General features: G+C 43.6%; 1 protein-coding gene across 15 annotated transcripts in view; it reads right to left on the reverse strand.

Moving 5' to 3' along the window:
• The window catches only part of NFIA (nuclear factor I A), a 231,301-nt gene that overhangs the window by 50,865 nt on the left and 160,294 nt on the right, over window positions 1–20,142 (reverse strand). For 6 of the 15 annotated variants that reach the window (XM_052666961.1, XM_052666951.1, XM_052666953.1 and 3 more), the window contains 3 exons: window positions 19,037–19,164; window positions 2,818–2,904; window positions 1,741–1,779 (listed from right to left, as the gene is read on the reverse strand). In XM_052666961.1, the coding sequence (XP_052522921.1) occupies window positions 1,741–1,779; window positions 2,818–2,904; window positions 19,037–19,164 (254 nt within the window). The remainder of the gene's footprint in view (window positions 1–1,740; window positions 1,780–2,817; window positions 2,905–19,036; window positions 19,165–20,142) is intronic. The other 9 variants (XM_052666963.1, XM_052666959.1, XM_052666962.1 and 6 more) reach the window with 3 other exon arrangements.

The raw sequence follows: 20,142 nt of genomic DNA on the forward strand, positions 1-20,142 counted from the left end.
TGGAATTTTAAATTGGAGAATTTTAGTGAGAAGCATATCAAACAGCAAGATCACAGTTTGCTTCTCCCTCTAATTTCCATCAGTTCCCATGTCATTTTCCATTTTGTAAATACATATTTTAATAAGAACAAAAACTGTTTTCTAATGACGTCCTTAAACTTCATGATGTCATTTAAAATTCATGATTCCATTTGCTTCATTTCAAATGCTGTTTGAGACTTTTTCAGCATACTTGGCAGATTAGATATAACAGCGGGGACAAACTGCAGCCATCCATAGGAGAATACACCTTTATGTGGGTGCTTTGGGGATGGAACATCTATAGCTGTTAGGCAAAAAAATTCCATCGTAAATTTGGATGGCATTTACAAAGCCCTCTAAAAAGTCTTTGCATATGATTATAGCTGAGGTATGATATTTTTGCAAGTAAAAGACCCAGAATAGATTTATGTTTCAACTATATCTTCCTGAGATGCATATGGATTCTAAATTGCAAGTGATGTTAAAGGGAATTTTACTAACTGAAGAGGATCGAGTCAAATTTTATTTTTTTTCTCCCCTCCAAAATCCTTTGCTCAATGTTTGCATGCCATCAAAAGATCATCTATCTATCCAGGCTATACATAACCACGATGGCTACTAAATGCCAAAGGCATGAGATGGAGATGGGCAAATATGCGGATTTTTCAGACTTGTGACCTCAGTTACTGCATGGTAATGTTTTGAAATGACTTTTATGATGACAAGACTAAGTTTGGTGCTAATATTGGTCTTGAACTTAATCGGTACACACAGCCACTGAACATATGTTTCAATTAATAAAAGGACTGTGGACAGGATTGAAAATAACTCAGATAACTTAACATGCACTGTAAAGTCACCTATCTCTACACAATTTAAGGTGAAGAGTCTACACACTATTCCAAAGAATGAAATAGTTGCAAACTGAATTCATGTATCACACCAAGCTGAAATGGAGTTACAATTTGACAGGTCAAGAGTGTACTCATGGAACTATTATGTATTGCTGTGCAGTGGCTTTGGGTGTTTTTATGACATGACTGCCCAGGTTTGACAGTCACAGGGCTGAACAGTCATCTCATTTCTCCATAACACAACAATTCATTCGGAGCTGATGCAGAGCTGCTGTGATTTTACTGGGAGGTGCCCATAGCTGATGTATGTTGGCATGTGCCTCCTCCAACGGCACTGCAGGGCCACCACCAGCAACTCCCCAGCAAGACTCGGCAGCTCCCACTCAGCACAAACTTAACGGTTTCCCAACACATCAGTTCTCACACAGGTGATATCAGAGAGGCAAAATCAGCCTCATTTTTTTCCACATTTCCAATGGCTTTGGGATTCTGGGGGTAAATAACAAGGAATCCCCCTGGAAAAAACTGGATTGTTCCTGTGGCCGAGGAGGCAAAGGTACAGCAGGGCGGCTTTGGCTTTACTTCTAGAGGAGCTGCTTGTGAGTTCTGCCCGACACCTTTACATCCACCGAGCAGCTGAAAACACATCTGACAGAGAGCTCACAGGAAAACAGTCCCTACAAGTTCATGGGAACAGGCATGGAAAGGGCAGAGTAACACGTCCAGGCTCCCTCCGGGCTCTGGTAAAGTGCTCTCCTCCACCAGAGAACCCAAACAAGAGGGAAAGCTGGTACACCCCCCAACCACCCCAATGTCTGTGCACCCAGAACAAGAGCATTGGCATTGTTTGAATAGGCACACCCACCATGAAGTGCTCCGCGGTGTTCGGGGTTTCTTAGATATCCTGATTTTATAAAAGAAAGTAAAAGAAGAAAAAAGAAACAAGGTGAGAGAGAACACTATCATATTTTGTAGCAAGCAGGATACTGTGTGAAATCTTGGCCCAGTGAAGTGATAAAGGGGAAGCTTTCCGTTTGCTTAAGGGAAAACTTACGAGCAAATAGTAAAATTACCGAAATACCACATTGCAGAAAATGGGTGCATTTAGGCTCAATTAAGCTGTAAAAAGGAAAATGGCACTTTAGCTTACAAAAATGAAGGGACAGAGGGAGCTATCAGAAGTAACTTTACAAGATTTGTATGCATGAGGATGCTGCTTCACTGGACCAAGAAAGCTACAGTATGGGACAGGATTTTTCTTTAATAGACACTTTGCTAGATAGCTTTGTTGAGCCACAGAAACTGCTGCTCTGGCATTATGAAATAATCCTGCATAACTCGATCTCATGAGCTTAGGAACACAGAAAAATAGCCATGCCAAATCAGATTACAGGGATCCACCTAGCCCGCTGTCCTCTCTCTGACAGCGGTAATTAATGGATGCCAAGGAAAGAGGAAGAGACCAGGGAAAGCACACAGTGATAATTCTCCAAAACTCTCTCCCAGCCTCCAACGATTTGTGTGATTCAAGGACTTCTAAGACAAAGTTGATACCGTGCTAGAGAAGGTACTCAAATCCAAATGCACAGATTTACACCCCCCCGCCTCCCCTTTTTGGATTCCTACCCCCATGAGATTTCCACCCGTCACACAGGAGAGGTTTCACAGTTTGCTGCTGGCAAGTCCGGTGTTCTTGCCACTAACTCTAAATGAGCTAACAGCTTTCGAGCCCAACGATGTTATGTGTATAAGAGCATCCAACACTTTTTCCTACATAAAAAAGTGACATGTGTGCTGAGGTGCTCTGAGTGTATATACTTTGGGAGATAATTTTTTTTTTTTTTTTTAAACAAGAATTTGGCTGTAAATTGATATTAACATTTTCCAGTATATGTGTAAAACACATGTTTCAGAAGAATAGAAGAGAGAAACTGTCACTCACTGGGAAGCTTTAGAGCTATCTGGCTCCCTGGGAAACTGCATGCAACTATTCTGGTGTCCAAGGGTTTGACCAGTGAGTTTCCTCTTCCTGCAAAGAATGAATGCAGAAGTAATAGAAAGTCTGAGGGGGAGGATTTTAGCACATGGCTAAAGATACTCCTGTGCTGCTAACTTCAGCAGGTAGGAAGAGGGTAGTGGTGGAAGAGACAGGGTGGGAAGGGAGAACCACCTGCCTTCCCCTCCCAGCTGCCAGTAGAGAGAAGGGGAAGGGGACTGAGCTGGGAGAGCCTCGCACGCTTCAGCCCAGCCCTCTGAAATCCCTTTGTGCTTCTGCACTGATACGCAACGATGCCGACAGGTCAGCACAGTCCCAGCACTGCGCACAGCGTCAGGACGTTCTGCTCTGATTGCCCAGCTCTTGCTGTGACCGCCTTTCAGGATGGAGCACGGCTCACCGGCATGGCACAGCCTCCTTCGTGGCGTTACCACTGCTTGCAAAACCCCCTGCTCCTGGACACAAAAAGTGACTTCCCAGGCATCACTCTTATTCCACTGCCCACTTCTCGGGGGAGTTTCTGAAGTTTTCATTTTCTGATCAAATTGGTACCTATGCGTCAATTTTTACTTTATTTGTAAAACGAATCAGTAAAACTGGGGACCTGAAGAAAGGCTTATCCTTTCATTTTTGATGGCATGTTGACTTGGTAAGATTCTAAAGGCATGCCTAACCTATTAGGGGGTCCCTATAACTTTCCTTAAAGCAAAAATTAGAAAGTGCTCGAAAAGTTTTATAGAGGAGAGCAGAAATATAATTTTAAGCCTCTTAAAATTGCCTGAACTGTGAAATCAAGTAATGAACTAGAAAAGGATCTGTCAGCTGGAATCAAAGCTCTGACTAGTCAGCATTTTCTTCCTAAACCTTATTATGGTGAAGATTTTTCATCTCTGCGCTCCGTTCATCCCAACAAATAAACCGACTTGACCTCCACCTGTTACTTGGTGAAGTCTGCTGTCATCTTTGACTGAACCCTTTTCTTCCCCTTCAAAGCCCTCTGCACCACTGAGGAGGTGGAGAGATACAGCTGTGCATTGATTCAAGTGGATACCAGCTCATCACCAGACAGCGTTTCACAGCACAAATGACAAGCAGCAGAGGAGAGAAAAATGTAGTGCCAATGAATTCTGGAAGGGGGCAACATTTTTCATCAATTTAACAATGAGATTTCATAGAAAGAAGTTTGTGTGTGTGTGTGTGTATGCGTGTGATACTATGAACTAGCATTGGAGGCAAAAACGTTTTGCTTCTGCTGTAACAACGAACCTACGCTAACACCGCGGATGAAGAGCTGCAGAACAGAGTGGGACCTAACTGTGCTTCTCTTAGATGGCACGAGTGAATTGCATTAGCTATTTCAAGGAGGTTCAGCTCCAAATGCGTGCAGTTTTCTGGACTTGGAAGCAAGTTGTGGCTTTAAAACGTAACATGGCTAAATAAAACAAATGTACATTACAGAACATAGCACAGCGAGACTGGTCATGAGGAAAACTGAACAGCAATCATTTCTTCAAATATATCATCATGACAGAACCATGCAAGTAGCTTTCTAATACAAAGACATATCAGAAAAAGCCATTTCATATAAAGTTGGACTTCTCTGGGTGATTAATGCTACATCCAACAAAGGAGACAGTGTCTGTCTAATTACATTAAATACTTATCTTCTAGGGATTGGCAGGGTGTTTCTGCTCAATGTCACTTTTCATGACAATGTAATGATAGATCCGTTTACTTACCAGTGCCATTAGCAAAAATTGTACTGTTTTCTCAACTGCCCTCATATCACAAAAATATTTGATTAACACACTGTAGCTTATCTAATACTCTAAGCAACATATTCCGCATAGTTTTCTCTCTATTAAAAGAACAAGATTACAGCTTGTAAAATTTTTATTGCACTCACACAAAAATAAATGAATAATGTGCGATACACTTCAAGTATCTCACTGCTCCACAAAATGGGCTTATTTAATTTTAAATATTAACTTGCGCTTTAAACATCAGGATTTGGGGGGGAAAACTAGCAAACAAAGTACTCTGAGGTACGGCTTCCCATCCAGCGTTTAGTTATTATTTCCTTTACGTATCAGCACGTCTTTTGAAACTTTAAAATACCTTGGGAGGAAAGAAACAAAAATGCTTCATTCCTTTGCTGAAAAATAGATAGGGCCACCTCCCAAGTATCTGGAATTCACTGCATCGTGAACTGACTCCTCACAGTCACACCACCGTGCCAACATACAGAGAACAATAACCTCTGGAAGAATGCACACAGCTAAGGCAGTTTATATAGTAACAAGGTAATTTCATAACCTTATATTGAAAAGAAGGGCTGTGAGGTAACATCCTCGCAATATATATCAGCTACCTGATTTTTACTAACAAGGTTAAACTGCTATCTGTTTGTCTCAGCACTCTTCATAATTCACTTTTTAATGGATGGACAGGAAAAGTTAGCAGTGTATGGCACAGATCATTTTAGAAATAGGACAAGACAGCTCAGGGCTGGATCTGAACATGCTCCTTCTTTCCATAGGATCACATCAAAAGTCTATCCTTAGCCATAATTCCCATCTACTCCCGAATCTTTTGAGGGGTAGATTTCTAGATTTTCTATCAAAGTTAAATGGCAAATTCAAAAAACAAGGAATCCTTTGATTCTTCTTCGTTTGAGAAGGAGGTGTCACCATCAAATGGCCCCAGGTTGAATGGCCTGCTTCCCACCGTGATGCTCCATATGTGTGCAGAAGGCACATGGGCAGCAGCTCCACTCCTAGAGGAGCCAAGAACATCAACCCCATTTTGGTACAGCACTGCATGCTGCCACAAAATGGTAGCACACAAACTGGCCTCCATTAGGTCTAACTCAGTACAGCAACGTGGGGTTAATTAACACTGGCCTTAAATCCCACACAAGGATGACACCGCTCTCAACCTCCCCATATGCTCCCCCCAAAATAATAGCGGATTTAGGATATTCGTTCCCCTAGCTGCAAGGGTTTGGGGTGTGCCTGCAATTATCTGGAGATAAGTCTGACACGCATTATCCTTCTATCAATGACATTCCCCTTAGTAGCCAACAGATTATCAGCAGCTTTGTGATATTCCAGGTGTCAAAGAAGAATTAAAAACCACAACAATTGCCCAAACAAAGGGACAAAAGATGGGATACGTGTTTCTGAGCCCTGCATATCAATTTAATATGTGCAGCTGACAATGATGCAAATGTCCTCGGGAGAGAGGCAGCAAGATCCGTGCCCAAACATACACACACCACCGTCAGCAAGATGGCAGGGAACAGAAGCAGTAGGATTCCCAGCCCAGGACACATGCCTCAGCAGGCAGAGCAACCCAATGAAACAATCCTCTGGTTGAGGAGAATTTTGGAAGCACCTGATATGGAAAAGGGCCCTAAACAAGCCAGATGGTACTTTTCGCTGGCAGCAGAAAGTAGGAGACAGCCAAAAACATTACAGCATTTCCCCAAGAGGCCAGCAGATCGATTTTTAACCATTTTTTTTTTAAAGCGACGCTATCAATATAAAAAAAATAATGCTTCTGTGCATTTCTAAAAGTCTGATTTTATGAATCACTCACTTAAGGAGGCAACAACTGGAAGAGATGAGAAAGGAATGGACTCCCACTTTCCTGGGGTGGTTGTATATTCGACATTGCGTTTCTATTCAGTTGCTGCCACTGTTTACTCTGAATTAAGTGCCAGTTTTTGTTCAGGGTTTTCCACTTAACATTAAAGAGAAAAAAAATCTGTAAAAGTAGAGAACGGGCACAATGGTTCTTATGACACAGGAGAAACACTGTTTGTAAGGCTGCTTTGCCCTCTTTGTCCCCCACAAATTACTGGGTTTCTAGATGATCATTTTTTAACAGAGGGCAAACATTTATTTACTACCTACAAGTTCCCATTTGGCTACAGATTTGCATAAGAAATACAGCTGTTTTGGGGATCTTTTAATTTTTAAAAGCTCCAAATGGCCAGAATTGGCAATTCTGCCTGGATTACAGGACTGCTTTCAGGACTCATTTTGACGTCAGATGTTGAACCTTTACTTTGACAGTCCCAAGCAGTTTCTTGAACAGCACATTCAGATTCCGTGCGGCCAAGTGGTTTGCACTCGAGGAATGGAAAAGGAATGTAGGTTGTATGAGCTGAAAGGGCCCAGAGGGACAGAGGAGCTGTGAAGCAAGAGGACAACCAGCACCCTTTGTTTCAAACACACACCTCATGTTGAGGATTGGCCAAACTTAGAGAAGAGTCAGGATGATGCCTTACTTTCCTTTGTCACTATTTTAGTTCAGAGCAAAGGCAGACCCTAAGACAGGGTTAAATCTGGACTGCATCCAAAGTGCTTTCTCCTGCTTGGAGCACAGTGGTGCATTAGCGTACTGCATTACAGATAAAACTCCTGGAGACAAACGTGGGCTGTTGTAATAAAATGGGACGTTACTCTGAGTACAAAGAAAGATAATCCATACATTCACAATTTCTTCAATCTCACTCATTGCAAATCCTTCCTTTTAAAATACAAGGTATTTCCTTCCTACAGGTGGAACCTAAGACTTTGCCTCCAGTCCTTTCTGATTTGAACAGTCCCACTCTTTTCAGCACTGCTGTTGGACGTGAGGATGCAGATGCCACCTCATTTCGTTGGCTCTTTGGAGTTCAAAGATCTTAAAGCAAATCCCAGTGAACCAAACGAAGACTGCACACAAAACTTCAAAACACAGCCTATAATTTTCTAGTTAATTTTAGCTACAGGATCTCTTGTGTTATGCTTTTTGGTGTATATCACACTAAAAATAGCATCAAGCACTGATGTAAGAGGAGAGCAGGAGGAATGATCTCACCAGGGCTGCAGGCCCAGAAAGAGCAGCATGGGCAAGCAGAGGTGGGATATGCTATGCATACCTACCTGCCTCTAACAAGACCTCAGTGAGCACAGAAGAAAGCTGTAGTCAGTTTGCACATGAGATAAAGAGCATGAAGATTTTGTGGAGCTGGAAACCAAAGAGCCACTTACTAGAGGCTGTATGGAGAACAGCTGAGGGACAGCACTGCATTTCTGCCACAAGCTCTGGGGTTATCAAGGTTCTAGATCTAGAGGAATAACACAACTTTCATCACAGCACATATACTTTCCTGCAGGTATAGAATGGCTCTGCAGCCATGCAGCCAAACTGTTGCTGCAGATTCCTCTGCTCCTCTATGCTCACTGACCGTGGTCAAAGTGTCAGGCAGGCTTAGCTCTAAAGAAGCTAAGCAGGGAGTGATTTACTCACTATTTCAGGCAGTTAAAAAAAAGAAAAAAAAAAAAAAAAAAAGAGCATCAAACAGAATGATCAGGCAACAGATTTAAAGCAGGGAAAAGAAGTGGTTCTTCTCTACACAGTGCTGAGCTAAGCTAGGCACACTCCCATGAGATGATGCAGGAGCCAAAATAAAGAATGGGTTAAAAACATCTGAGCACATCTCCACTGAAGGCTGTCAAACAAAGATGCAAACAGAGCCTCTGGCTCCTGAAACCAAGCTGCTTGCTGCCAACATCTGAGAGGCTGCACTCCGACAAGCAGCACTGAGTAGCTGTCCTGCTGTTAGATCTTTCCTCAAGTGCCCACTACCAGCTCTTATCAGAAGCGAGAAATTGGACTAGGTGAGTCTTTGGTCTAGCTAGGAAGAACCATGCTTTTTGATGTGAGCATCTGTAGGCTGAAATGTGCTGCTCCTAGCTGCTGAGAAACAAGAGAATTGCTATAGGTGTCCAGCTCAGAGAAGTTAATATCGCAGGAGCGCTCCTGGATCTGTGCAGAACTGGTGGACGAGGAACATCCAGAGTCAGTGCAGAGCACACGGTGTGGGAAAGGAAACAGAGAGGGAGACGTAAGACAGCCTGCTTCCTGTTCCCATTCCTGCACCATCTTCTCTCTCTCCCCTAACACTTCTCATTGCACATTTTAACTTTGTGTGAGAATGTTTGCCTTAAAGCAAAGCCTGTTTTCTCCTTCAGAACAAAGATCAAAATGAGTACAGTAGCTGCACTGTGTGCTGCGCGTAGTGATGGTTGTACTGGGAATGTTAATAAACAGTGCCAAGAGCAGAACTTCTGCATAAAAAAAAGGGTGTAGGTTACATCTCCCCCTCTCCCCCATTTCATACAATATTTACACAGCTGTGCTTTGTAAAATGCGTAGGGGAGTTTTTTGTTATTATTTTTCGGTAATTTATTTACCTAAGATAGCCCAGCATCTGTTTTGTGGTGAGCTTCTTTCACAAAGTTTCACAGTTGCCTTGACTGATGCAAAAGGAGGTCATGGTCCTCGCTCAGTGATCCTAAAACCATTTGTTTTGACCACTTAGCCATCCTGTTCGGCTAATTTGGGTTCAGTTCTGTGTCTCTGGTTTGTCCCATGCTTGGAAATGTGCATCCCTTGAGGACTGGTCTGGCTAGGTGAGTATTTTAGTTATCTGTTTTATAAAATGCAGAAGTGCACAGGAATTTGGAATAATATGCATCATTTACTGGCTCTCAATATGTTCTGGATATTGGCTCTGAAGACTACTAATATTTTCCAGCTGCCTTCAAAACCCAAGTTTAGTACAGCCTCTGCAGTGGGTCCTTTCCCATGACTGCCTACACAGGTGATGGAGAATTTTCCTGTGTCCTGAAGAATTAATAAAGCTGAACACTTCTGTACCAGCATACCAGGAGATAAAATATTGCTTCTGCTTCCCAAACACATTAGAAAAAGCAACTCTGCTGATCTCAACTGCTAAGACAGCACATGAAAGGAATGCAGTCCATTTCCTAACCAAGATCTAATCTATACAAGAGTTTATAGATCCAAGTCAACATCCTGAATTGGTCCCAGAAGCAAATAAAAAAACTAGTTCAACTTTCAGAAGACAGGTACAATGCTCTCAGTGCATTTAATCCTGTTTTGCAATTAAACAGTCCCATGCTGCACTATCAGATGATCTTCAAGGATAACTGTATCAGAGCAGAGCCGTCAGGAGCTCTCAGAGTTATGTTTGACAGACTCCAAATCAGCAAGACGACAAACAGAGAAGTCCTCAAACAGAGAGGGCTTCCGGCCTCAGTATTTGAGCTTTCAGAGCTCGCTGCAGAAAAGATGTAGAAAGCATCTGCTTTTGTTACCATACTGAGGAAGAGCAACACTTTCACTTAGTGGCACAAGTAAAGTACAAACTACTTCACTGCCTTTGCTTTATTTCTGTATGTTAAACAGGAGAGCTGGCAGAACATAGGTCAGCCAGTGAGGACATCTGAAGAACATTAGGAACATGGACTATTGATGCAGCACTCCCATCCCAGGAATCCCTTCATCTTCAGGAGGCATTTCTCCAGCCTGTGTCAGGAGAGAGCTTTCTATGCACTAAATCTTTCCTATCAATCCAAAGAATGACTCAGATGAGGCCACCCGTGTGTGGAGCCAGAGATGAGCTCAGGTGCTCTCACTCCTATTGTGGCACACTAAAGATCTGCTTTTAACTTGGTCATTACAGTCTGTGCAAATGGCACACGTGGCTGATGGTGTCGGAAGTAAAGCACTTCCTGCAGTTTTTAACTAAGAATGCCTGCAGGGCTCTACCCATTTTTCAGTGATGGACTTCCTGATGTCTGAAATTAGACACAAAAAGCAGAGCCGCAGCACTGAGTGGCTGACTTCTCCGGGACCATAACAAAGAGGTGTCTTACTCATGAGGCTTCAGCAAGCCAGGTATGTGCCCAAACATCCGCACAGGACTTTTGGTTCTACTCAAAATGGAAAGTAGAGTTTAGGCTGAATCTCAGGGCCAAGCTTGTTGTGGTGTTCGCTTTATGAGGGGGGAAAAAAGGAGCCTCTGAGAGGTGTGAAAACATACAGAAGTTTTCAGTCTGAGCAGACTTCTCAATTATATTTCTTTACCCACTTCTCACTTTCTTCTATGGCATAGAAACAGCAATGCCAACAGCATGGCATGTTGTCACAGGTCTCATGCTGCTACTGAATTGCCAAAGAAAAGCTGAGCTATCGATCCAGTGGTAATTTGCTGTCAAGATGACTCTATCTATTATAGCAAATGAGTAGTGTTAATCATTCAACTTGATGAACATTACTGCAGAAGATTGACAATGCTCAAAGCACCACAACTGACCCGCTGCATTTTTCCTGGCTCACTAAGTTCTTGATCTGTGCTGTCCTAGCAACTTAGAGTTTAAGTTATCCCTTAAGGTGCAGTTCTGGAAAAATTCTGTTTAAAATAAATAACAACTTACGTTGGTGAGTAACTCATCAACTATGCAGTAGTCTGATTCTGATTGCCTGGCAGAGAAACACACACATTTTGTACAGTATCTGATAGAAGATCTATAATGTGCTAACACAAACCTATCATGTAGCACCTGTGACTAACAGATTGTGATATCAAAGTCTTGATGCCTAAGTGCTTCTGTAAATGCATTAAACTTTTAGCGGCAGGAACTGTAGACTGCCAGTGACAAGGAGCTGATATGGTATTTCAGTAGAAGTTGATAAAGTGTTATTACTCTAAGAAGAAACAAAAAAAATCTCAAAAACCACTGGGCAGCTTGTGTTTTGATGGGACATTGTAACGCAGAGAGCAGGGATGAGGGAACACATGGACTCTAAGGAAGTATAACTAAGTAAAGCTCCATATTTTGCAGTAGCTGGAGCATGCTCTCATACTACATTTAACTTCAGGCATCTGCCTGCTTACCTGAAACCAGCAGCACCCACACGGGCTGTGCTTAATCCCATGTACAGTCAAGGAAGAAAGAAAGGCAGTGCTAGCCCAGACATGCTCTGCTTCTCACCTGTGGCAGAAGCTGTAAGAGCTGGGAGAAATGGGGGAAAGTTGTGTGTAGTGCTTTGGAAGTAAGAAGTATGGGTCTGAATGGGAACGGGGAAGCAGATAAATGAGTCCTAGGCACAGTACATAGCTTAACAAAGCTCAGGAAATGCTCCTTAGAGAAAATGAACGGTTGAAATGGTCTCAAACCTACAAGGCAGCAGGTTCTGTCTGCTGCAGCCCTCACAGTATCCATAACAATCAGAAAGATCAACATGGTGGAACACTGATACAAGAGGTCTAATGACAAAGAGTCTATGCAATGGAAAGGTGTTATGAAGAAAAAGCGCTCACCCATCTCTGAAGATCAAGGCTTGCAAGGGAAACCCCACACAGGAGAGAACTCTAACCAGAAATCCTCCCCTCCCAGGGCCAGTCAGCCCTTAAATGAGGTCTAAGAGAGGTGCAGCCAGGCTCCATCCCTTCCAGTCACACAGCTGAATTGCCTTCACCTGTGCTCCCAGGGCTGAGGGGGTCTTTTCACCAGGTGCTCCATCAGTGCTTCAGGCTGCGACTCAACAGTTACCATACAGTAACATTTCAGCTTCATGGTACAAATCAGCTTGATGATATTCTCTCTGTTGCAAACCAAAATATTCTGGCAATCAGAGAAACTTGATCTGTTTCTCACCTCCCATTAGCAAAGCCAGACCATACGATGGCTGGAGGTTGGTCTGGTTGTGCAATGCTGTCTTCTGATATTAAGTTCAAGGAAGGGAAAAATTGGCACTAGCGCCTGCTGATAGAATGTCAAGGTGTGTAACGAAGCTGCCACACAGGGCAGGTACAATCTTCATGGCTATGTGAGAGTGCTGCTTGGTTATTCTTTACACCCTAAGAATGTGAGAGCAACACAATGTCATGTTTGGGAAATACTGAGTAAATGCAATTGGTTGGGATCCTGGATGTAGATCTCCTCCAGATATAAGAAATTGAGATGTTTCCTTGTTTTCATCTTTCATAAATGGGTCTATGATTACCCAACAAATCAGTTTAAGTAAGTTAACAAAAGCCATGTAATTCCTGTGCCTACTTGCAATCAAATGACACCTCTCCACTCCAGCAAGTCACAGAATAGTAATGCCAGGATTTTATTTGATATTGATTGCTCCGGGTTTGAAATTGAATGTTTCCCCAGCAAAAAATGGATTTATTAAAAAAAAAAAAAAAATACAATCCTTACATTTTTCATCCTTTCTACAGCCAGTATTTTGAATCTTTGTCAGTAGTATAACACAGTCACTGCAAACTTCTCCAAGCTCTAAGTGTATGATGTTGACTTTTGATGAGCCTATAGACCTTTTGCCTGAGGACAGCTCAGATGTACTCTGCATCACTGATGCTGAGATACAGATTTTCTACAGCTGACCACTGCACTTACTTAGGGCACAAAGAACACAACCTACCATCTCCCTTGTACCGTTTCTCCGGCATTTCCAAGACATAACTCTAAATAGAGTTTGAGAACAAACTCATCTGATCTGTTCTTGAATGAGTCTTTCTGACCTGCAAGGCACTGATAAAAGGTCCTTTGTGAATATGGAGAAGAAGCTTTGTTGCATGCTGAAAGTCTTTTATAAAGACAGCCCGTTCCAGATTTCAGTAGCTGAAACAGCTTGGACCAGTTGCCTTCTGTAACCAGCAATGGGGAGAGATGTGGCACTCGTAAGTTAGGGGTCACTGCCACTGCAAGGAGAATACTCCAAAATAAGATCTCAGCTCTACAGCTGCATAGAAATTGCTCAGAAATTATTTTCAGACAGTCCCATAGATGGTGGCATGAGAATGAACTGTTCCAGCCTGAGTGGCATAGTAAGCAATGCTCAGGCTGACTTTAACAGTATCTTTACTATCAAAGACGTGTCCAGCAGTCTAACAGGGAACTCTAGCCCACTGTAAGTTCATATTATATTATCAACTTCACGAGCTGCTGGAACTGTAAATACATCTTTCAAGCAGGCAGTGCGAGTGTGATTACTAATTCCCAAAGGTTTTTTGCTCTGAAAAACTCAGCTGGTTCCTGGGTTTTTGAAGGTTTTTTGAAGGTGGAGACACAGCACCCATGCCTAACACAGAGGCCAGATGTCAGTCTCAGACCCAGGTGTGGTTAAGGCTGGTTCGTGGGTTTTTGAAGGTGAAGATGCACAAAAGATCAGCACAGTGTGATGAGAACAGCAGGATGGAGCTGGGGCAGGGGAAGGTGGGTGATCACTCCATGGAAAGCCCCGTCCATCTGCCAGCAGGAGGACCAGAGCTCTCCCCAGTATGGAAGTGGGTGCACTGCTCTAAGCTGGGCAGGAGCACGACCAAAGCAGGGGTAACTGTCCCCTCTGAAATCTTGAGGAGGACAAACACCTTTCTTGGGGTTACTGTCCTCTAGGGACTGCACTCACTTGTGGAAATACAAGTCCTGGGAAGATCTAAGTAAAGAAATTAAGAGGATGCTCTGAATTTGCATTTTAAACGTTTTTCCCATGTGATACTATAGAAATACAATGGAAGTAAAACTGGCAAACACTATCCATATGCTGCGCTCCAAAATGACTGGCAGAGCACGATGAGAACATTACTGCTGGACTGAATCAGAGAATGCATTAGAAAATGTGTGAGTAGGATACTGATATATATAAACTCGATCTTCCCTGATGGAATTAAAAAAAGTATACCTGTAATTATGGCTCACCCCTATTGCCATCAGACCAGCCACAGAGCCGAACGGGCCAGCTTTGTACCTGAGTTCAAAGCCAGGATGATGTTGCCTTATTTTCCTACTAAAATCATCTTTATCCTCTCTTGCCCTTCTTCTCAGTTAACAAGAGTTATGTACTGAAAGTGCTGAGATAAAGTAATGGTAAGGAGGATACCGCAAAAGGTATTTGAAAAGCAGAAGTAATTTACTACATGTCTGCTTTGTTTTACTTCCTAAGCCTTCCTGTTGTGAGAGGAAATTCATCTTTTCTGGCAGACTCCAGCCTTTCTAGGCCTGAGAGCTCCCCAGGAGCTTTCGAGTGCAGGTAAATGGATGTGAGACTCAAGGAGTACAGTGCAAGAACACAGAATTAATGTCGGTTTTTGCTTTGGTTGTCACATCTGACGTATAAGGAGAGTGCTGTATCCTTGCTTGCAGGAAGTATCTAGATGTAAAAAACACAAGGCTGAGCCCTCTGCTCGTTACTGCGGGTTTGAAATGCCAAGAATGGAAAGGTCATATTGCTGGTGGGTGAAGCAGATAGGACCTATGCCCATCAAGGTCTCCGTGCGAGACAGATGTCGGGGTGCTGGGAGCCTCCGGGGACCTTCTGAAGAAAGAGCTCGGAGGAAGGACTGTGGCTGGACAATAGGTGCAGCATGGATTCTGCACGCAGCAGAGACCCCAAGAGTAGGCACAGGGGAAGCATCCACTGCCTAATCTAAATAGCACACAGAGTGGTTTTGTCCTCTTCTGTTCTCCTGCCAGTTTGCACATATGTTCTGAGTATACAGCCTGCCCTCCAAAGACCACTTACAGGGGCAATCACAGGGAAGCAAAGCAGGAAGAAAGTATCCAAAAAGGGAATTTGTTCAAGAGAAAAAAATGGAGACAGATGTAGAGTGACTAGTCACGGCTGGCGGTAAATAACCCTCTGCCTGGAGTGCTCTCTATGAGGAGTTCACATGTTCCATTTCATATTTCCTTTCTAGGAAGTCAAATCTTTATTTTCCTGGCATTTGTTCCTTTTTTCTTTCCCTATATATTTTTCCCCTCTGTATGGTCTGAAATTGTTTTCTTCTTTTCCATTTCTTTTCTGCGCCGTGTTCTCTTTTAAGCGTGGCATTTCTCCAACCACCATGTGGGCCTCATTTCCCCGCACTGTCCCAGGCGATACCTTTTGCTGTACCCCTCTGTGCCATGAGCTCTGCCCTCTCCCTCTCCCTGTGCAGGCACAGTCATACAGAGCGCTCCACATTTGCTCCTGCATAATACTCCCCGCTTTTTCTCATGTGCACACCTCAGAATTAAGCAAATGCAACACACACAGACAGAATATTCATCCTCTCACTCCCATAAACCTGTCAAGGCGTATAGGCCAAGGAGCTATCTCTGCCTAAATCTAAATCCCCTGTGAGGAAGCAGTCTACTCAAAGGTAATAAAGCCAAAGGATATATTATTATCTTTGGTGTGAATCCTACTGGGCTGGGAGGTTGGCTGCTGGTTCCTCTCTCTGAACTTTCCCTCCCAGCCAGAACAGCCATCCCACAGACAAGTCTAAGCTTCCTTTCCTTGGTCTGATTTCCTCCTCCCGTTGTTTGGCTGGTAACCCAAAGGACAGGGTTTAATTATGGAGCTTGGAAACCTGGCTTACACTGCTCTGCCAGCACAGGACAAAACGTCAGCCTGCCTTCATAACCAGCATCGTTGTGCACCATTGATACATGCCTTATCCCACACAGCGTAAAGAGAACCGCACGGAAGAGAAGCCAAAGGAAACAAAAAGCTGGTTTTAGTTTTTAGACTTTCGAGAATTTCACTGAGAAAAAGCAAAACACAGAAGTTCAGCGATTACTGTACGTTCAAACAGCCATGGCTTTTGATTGCAGGTTAAATAAATAGCAAGGCCTTTCTCTGGACAAGAGAGGCGTTTGAAAGGACAGATGTGAAACAGAGCAGGGGTTCCACCCCTTCTGGAAGGGAACACTGTGGCAGGACACCAGGTAACACATAAATGCTAACATCATTTGCGTGGCTTTCAGATGACCAATACATTTTCTAGGCAGATGCCCCATTGAAGACTCTTGAAATGTTGTATATTTATGGAGACACAGCAACCATGTCAAACACAGAGGCCAGATGTCACTCTCAGGCCCAGGTGTGGTTAATGAGGTACGGCACAGAGCTGTGTGCTGCACCAGGGCAGGATGTGTCCCTGTGTTACTGCGGGGGGAGCATCTTGTACCAGGTACACACTACTGATGCCCTGCAATGAAAGGACACTCCAGTACCATCTTGTCCTTCACCACTGATGAGCTGGGGCCTTCTGGGCAGGCTCTGCCTGGCATGCTCTCATAGGTGACCCTGATTTACAGAGAAGCCGAGGCAGTGAATTCAGAGAGGCTTCTGGAAAGCCATGGCAGAAGTCTCAGGGTGTGGCTGTGGCTGTAGCACAAAGATTTAAACTGCATCCCGTGCAGGCAGGATAAAGCTCTTTTTCTTCTCAGCCGTGACAGAGATAGATAGCTTGATGAATCTCAGCTATATCTAGTCAGTACCTGGCTCCTTATGTTGCAAGGTGATTTTCTGCCATTTTACAGGTAAGCCTAGTCAGAACCTGGGGCTTTTCTGTGGTGAGGAAGGTCATGAGGAAGGCAGTGCCTTCTCTGCCTTGTTCTTGCCTCTCTGAGAACCTCAGGACATGGGCAGTTGTGCTCCTCTGTGATAAGCACCCAGTGGGTAAAGAGTAGTGGTGCTGCTTCAATCCCCGACCCCACACTTGTGTGTAAGGCTTTAGGTTCTCTTCTTGCCTAGCTCAGCACTGCAGTGCCACTATCTAGGCTGGACTTGGATGAGACCAAGATGATGATCACATGCGGGGAAAACCACCAGAAGTGACAGCAAAATTAATAGCCAACCTCTGGCTGTTGTACAAATGAAGAGCGTTTGCCATTAATAAAGAGGACCCCAAACTTTGGGGGGAGCTAGCCTTCAGTCTGACAATGATGTGGAAGCAGTGAACCAGTCAGCATTTACCCATCTGTGTCTGTGGAGGAGGTTGCGATCTCTCCTTTCGATGGGCGCTGAGCTTTTGTCCGTGTTTTTGCCGCTCCATGAGCAGAGTAGTTTAGTACAAGATGAAGCTCTGCCTTACATCATCTGGAGGCTGGAGCTGATGGAGGAAACAGCCCTTAGCATCCAAGGAGCAGGGCACCTCACTGAAAACACCAGAGCCTCAGGGACCGCGGCAGCATGGCAGTCACAGGGAGCCTGGCACTTGTCTGCCTGCAGGTCCACCCTCTGCTCCTGCCAAAGTGCCACATCTGCAGTCAATAAGGGCCCACAAGCTGGCTCCTCCTCATTAGAGGAGAGAGGGCAGCTGGCAGGGGATCCTCCAAGGGCTCTCAGGCACGGGAATCAGTCCCCTCCCAGTCTGGAATAGCCCAAATTTGGTGACTTTCTGGGCATGCAGTAAAGGACAGCTGTTTGACAGGGTCTCCAGAGAAAGCTGTGGGTATGTTTCCTACATGATGAAGGATATAGGTGGCTGGCCAAGTGCCCACAGACCTGATTTTAATGCTGTTCAGGTTGAATTTACTTTTCTGTGCTGTATAGTTCATTATACACAGTGTCCTGGACAAGTATGTGTTGTTTTAAAACAAAACCATACCAATTTAAATCCAAACAAACAAGAAAGAGAAAAACCTGTGTGTTGCAAAAGACTCTTTGGGTTGCTTAGAGGGCCTTCTCAATGCTGGAAGGCTTCTCAAACACCGTGCGACGAAAGCACTGCCTGTGTTTATCTAACAAATAAGACTTCTGTTATTTTTATTGGCAATAAATATTTGAATATTGAGCTGTAACCAAAATAGAGACATCAGCTTCACCGTGTATGGAGCACTGACCCAGAAAAAGATTTGCAATAGTATTAAGCACCCAGATGATCTCAGGAGAAGTGACCAACAGACAGTTGAGTACGCAACATAACCCAAAAGATGATCAGCAAGAAAGATCACACACAAAAACTCACTGAGAAAATGCAGAAGAGCTGCTTCCTAAAGCTGATGGAGTTTAATACCAACTGATAGTCGTTTCAATATGAAGCCTCCAACCACGTTTCACGGTGTTACAGATGAGATTGTAAATCTCTGAAAAGTCATTACTAAGTGACCTCAAGTGTTGTACAATGCTCGAGAAGTCCTTCTACCTTACATGAGTTTGGGGATATTTATTTAAACAGGATAACTGTGGGGCACACCCCAGACAGGTACTGCTTTTTTTGCTAAACGAACGTCACTGCTATCCCAGAACTGAATCTGGACATTTTGGCAGACAAAGACAGCGTATCTTTTGCTACATTATTTAAATACTTAAGATATTTGGCAAAAATACAGAAGTGACACAGTACAGAAACATTCGCAGCTGCAGGAGCAATAAAACCACTACAGCATTTTCGTTAGGCTGACCTTTTCTGACAAGAAGTTACAAGATTTCGATAATGGATCACCTTCTATACAGCATTCAGTGTATTCTGATAATAAAACTGAGCAATACTTTTCTCGGGCTCCTGAAAGCCGTGGCTTACCTGGCTCCACTTCATGCCATCCACTTGACTGGCTGCCACTTCCTGGAGAGCGCCCTTGGCTTGTATAGAACGGCTCCTCACCAGGACTGTCCATCTCATCCTCCACAGATTTGATACGTTTTGTAGAGCTGAAAAAGTAAAAATGCATAATAAATACTATGCATGTGGGAAGGAACAAAGGTGCTTCTTTTGGGACATAGCTTGCTAGCACTGCTTGAGCCTAAGCTGCTTTGGGAAAGACAGCAGACTGAGGACCCTGAGAAGTGGGAGGTATGAGTCCTGCACAGCCACCCAGCCTCCAACCATCCACTTTTTGTTTCTGATTTACTTTATTTTCAGTGGCTATGCTTCGATGTGAGACAAACAACCTCTCATGGGGTTAAACTGAGCCCCTGAACCTGTGCTAAATTAACAGCTTAAGAGACAGTTTGCCATCTAGGCTATTATAGGTCAAAAAGTAGAACATTCTTCAAAGAACACAGAGGTCAGTAAAAGAATTTAATTTCTATTGCATTATTTTTGCAATTGGAATGAATATGTTAGTGACATGCAAGTCGTTTTAATTGTCAGATTTTCTGAATAGCTTATTCTGAAACACACATTACAGGTCCCTCCAAACTTATATTTTCAATTTTTTAACTGTAGCTGTTTAATTAACCCAGATTTCGGTCCCCTAAGAAGTGTAGATGAGTAAAAGATGGACAAATCCATTAGTGATTCATGTGCTCACATTATCATACAAGCGTAAGCATTTTTCTCCCTAAGTGTTTGCCACCAAGCATAAAAAGCCCCAGTAGGTAATTCTGACCAGTACTGACCTTTGTCAGACATCACACCTCCCTTCCCCTTGGCTCAGGGGACAGAAGAGCCCTTTCAGTGGTTTCTGGTGGTCGCTGACTCAGACTCAGCAGTTTGGTGGGGAGAGGATCCCAAAGCCAAAGACACTGAGGTTGGCTCTATTTGCTATAATGACTTGTACAGACTGCGTGGGGACATTACTGAGAATTTCTCTTTTAAGTGCTTTTCCAAGGCTGTGTCAGCTCACTTTTTACCCCGAATCTGTATTCCATTAAGATTTAAAGCATTCAAGAACAGGCTCCCTTCTA

The sequence above is a fragment of the Tympanuchus pallidicinctus genome, unplaced genomic scaffold (genome assembly GCF_026119805.1).
Source record: "Tympanuchus pallidicinctus isolate F22 unplaced genomic scaffold, pur_lepc_1.0 scaffold7, whole genome shotgun sequence".
NCBI lineage: Eukaryota > Metazoa > Chordata > Aves > Galliformes > Phasianidae > Tympanuchus > Tympanuchus pallidicinctus.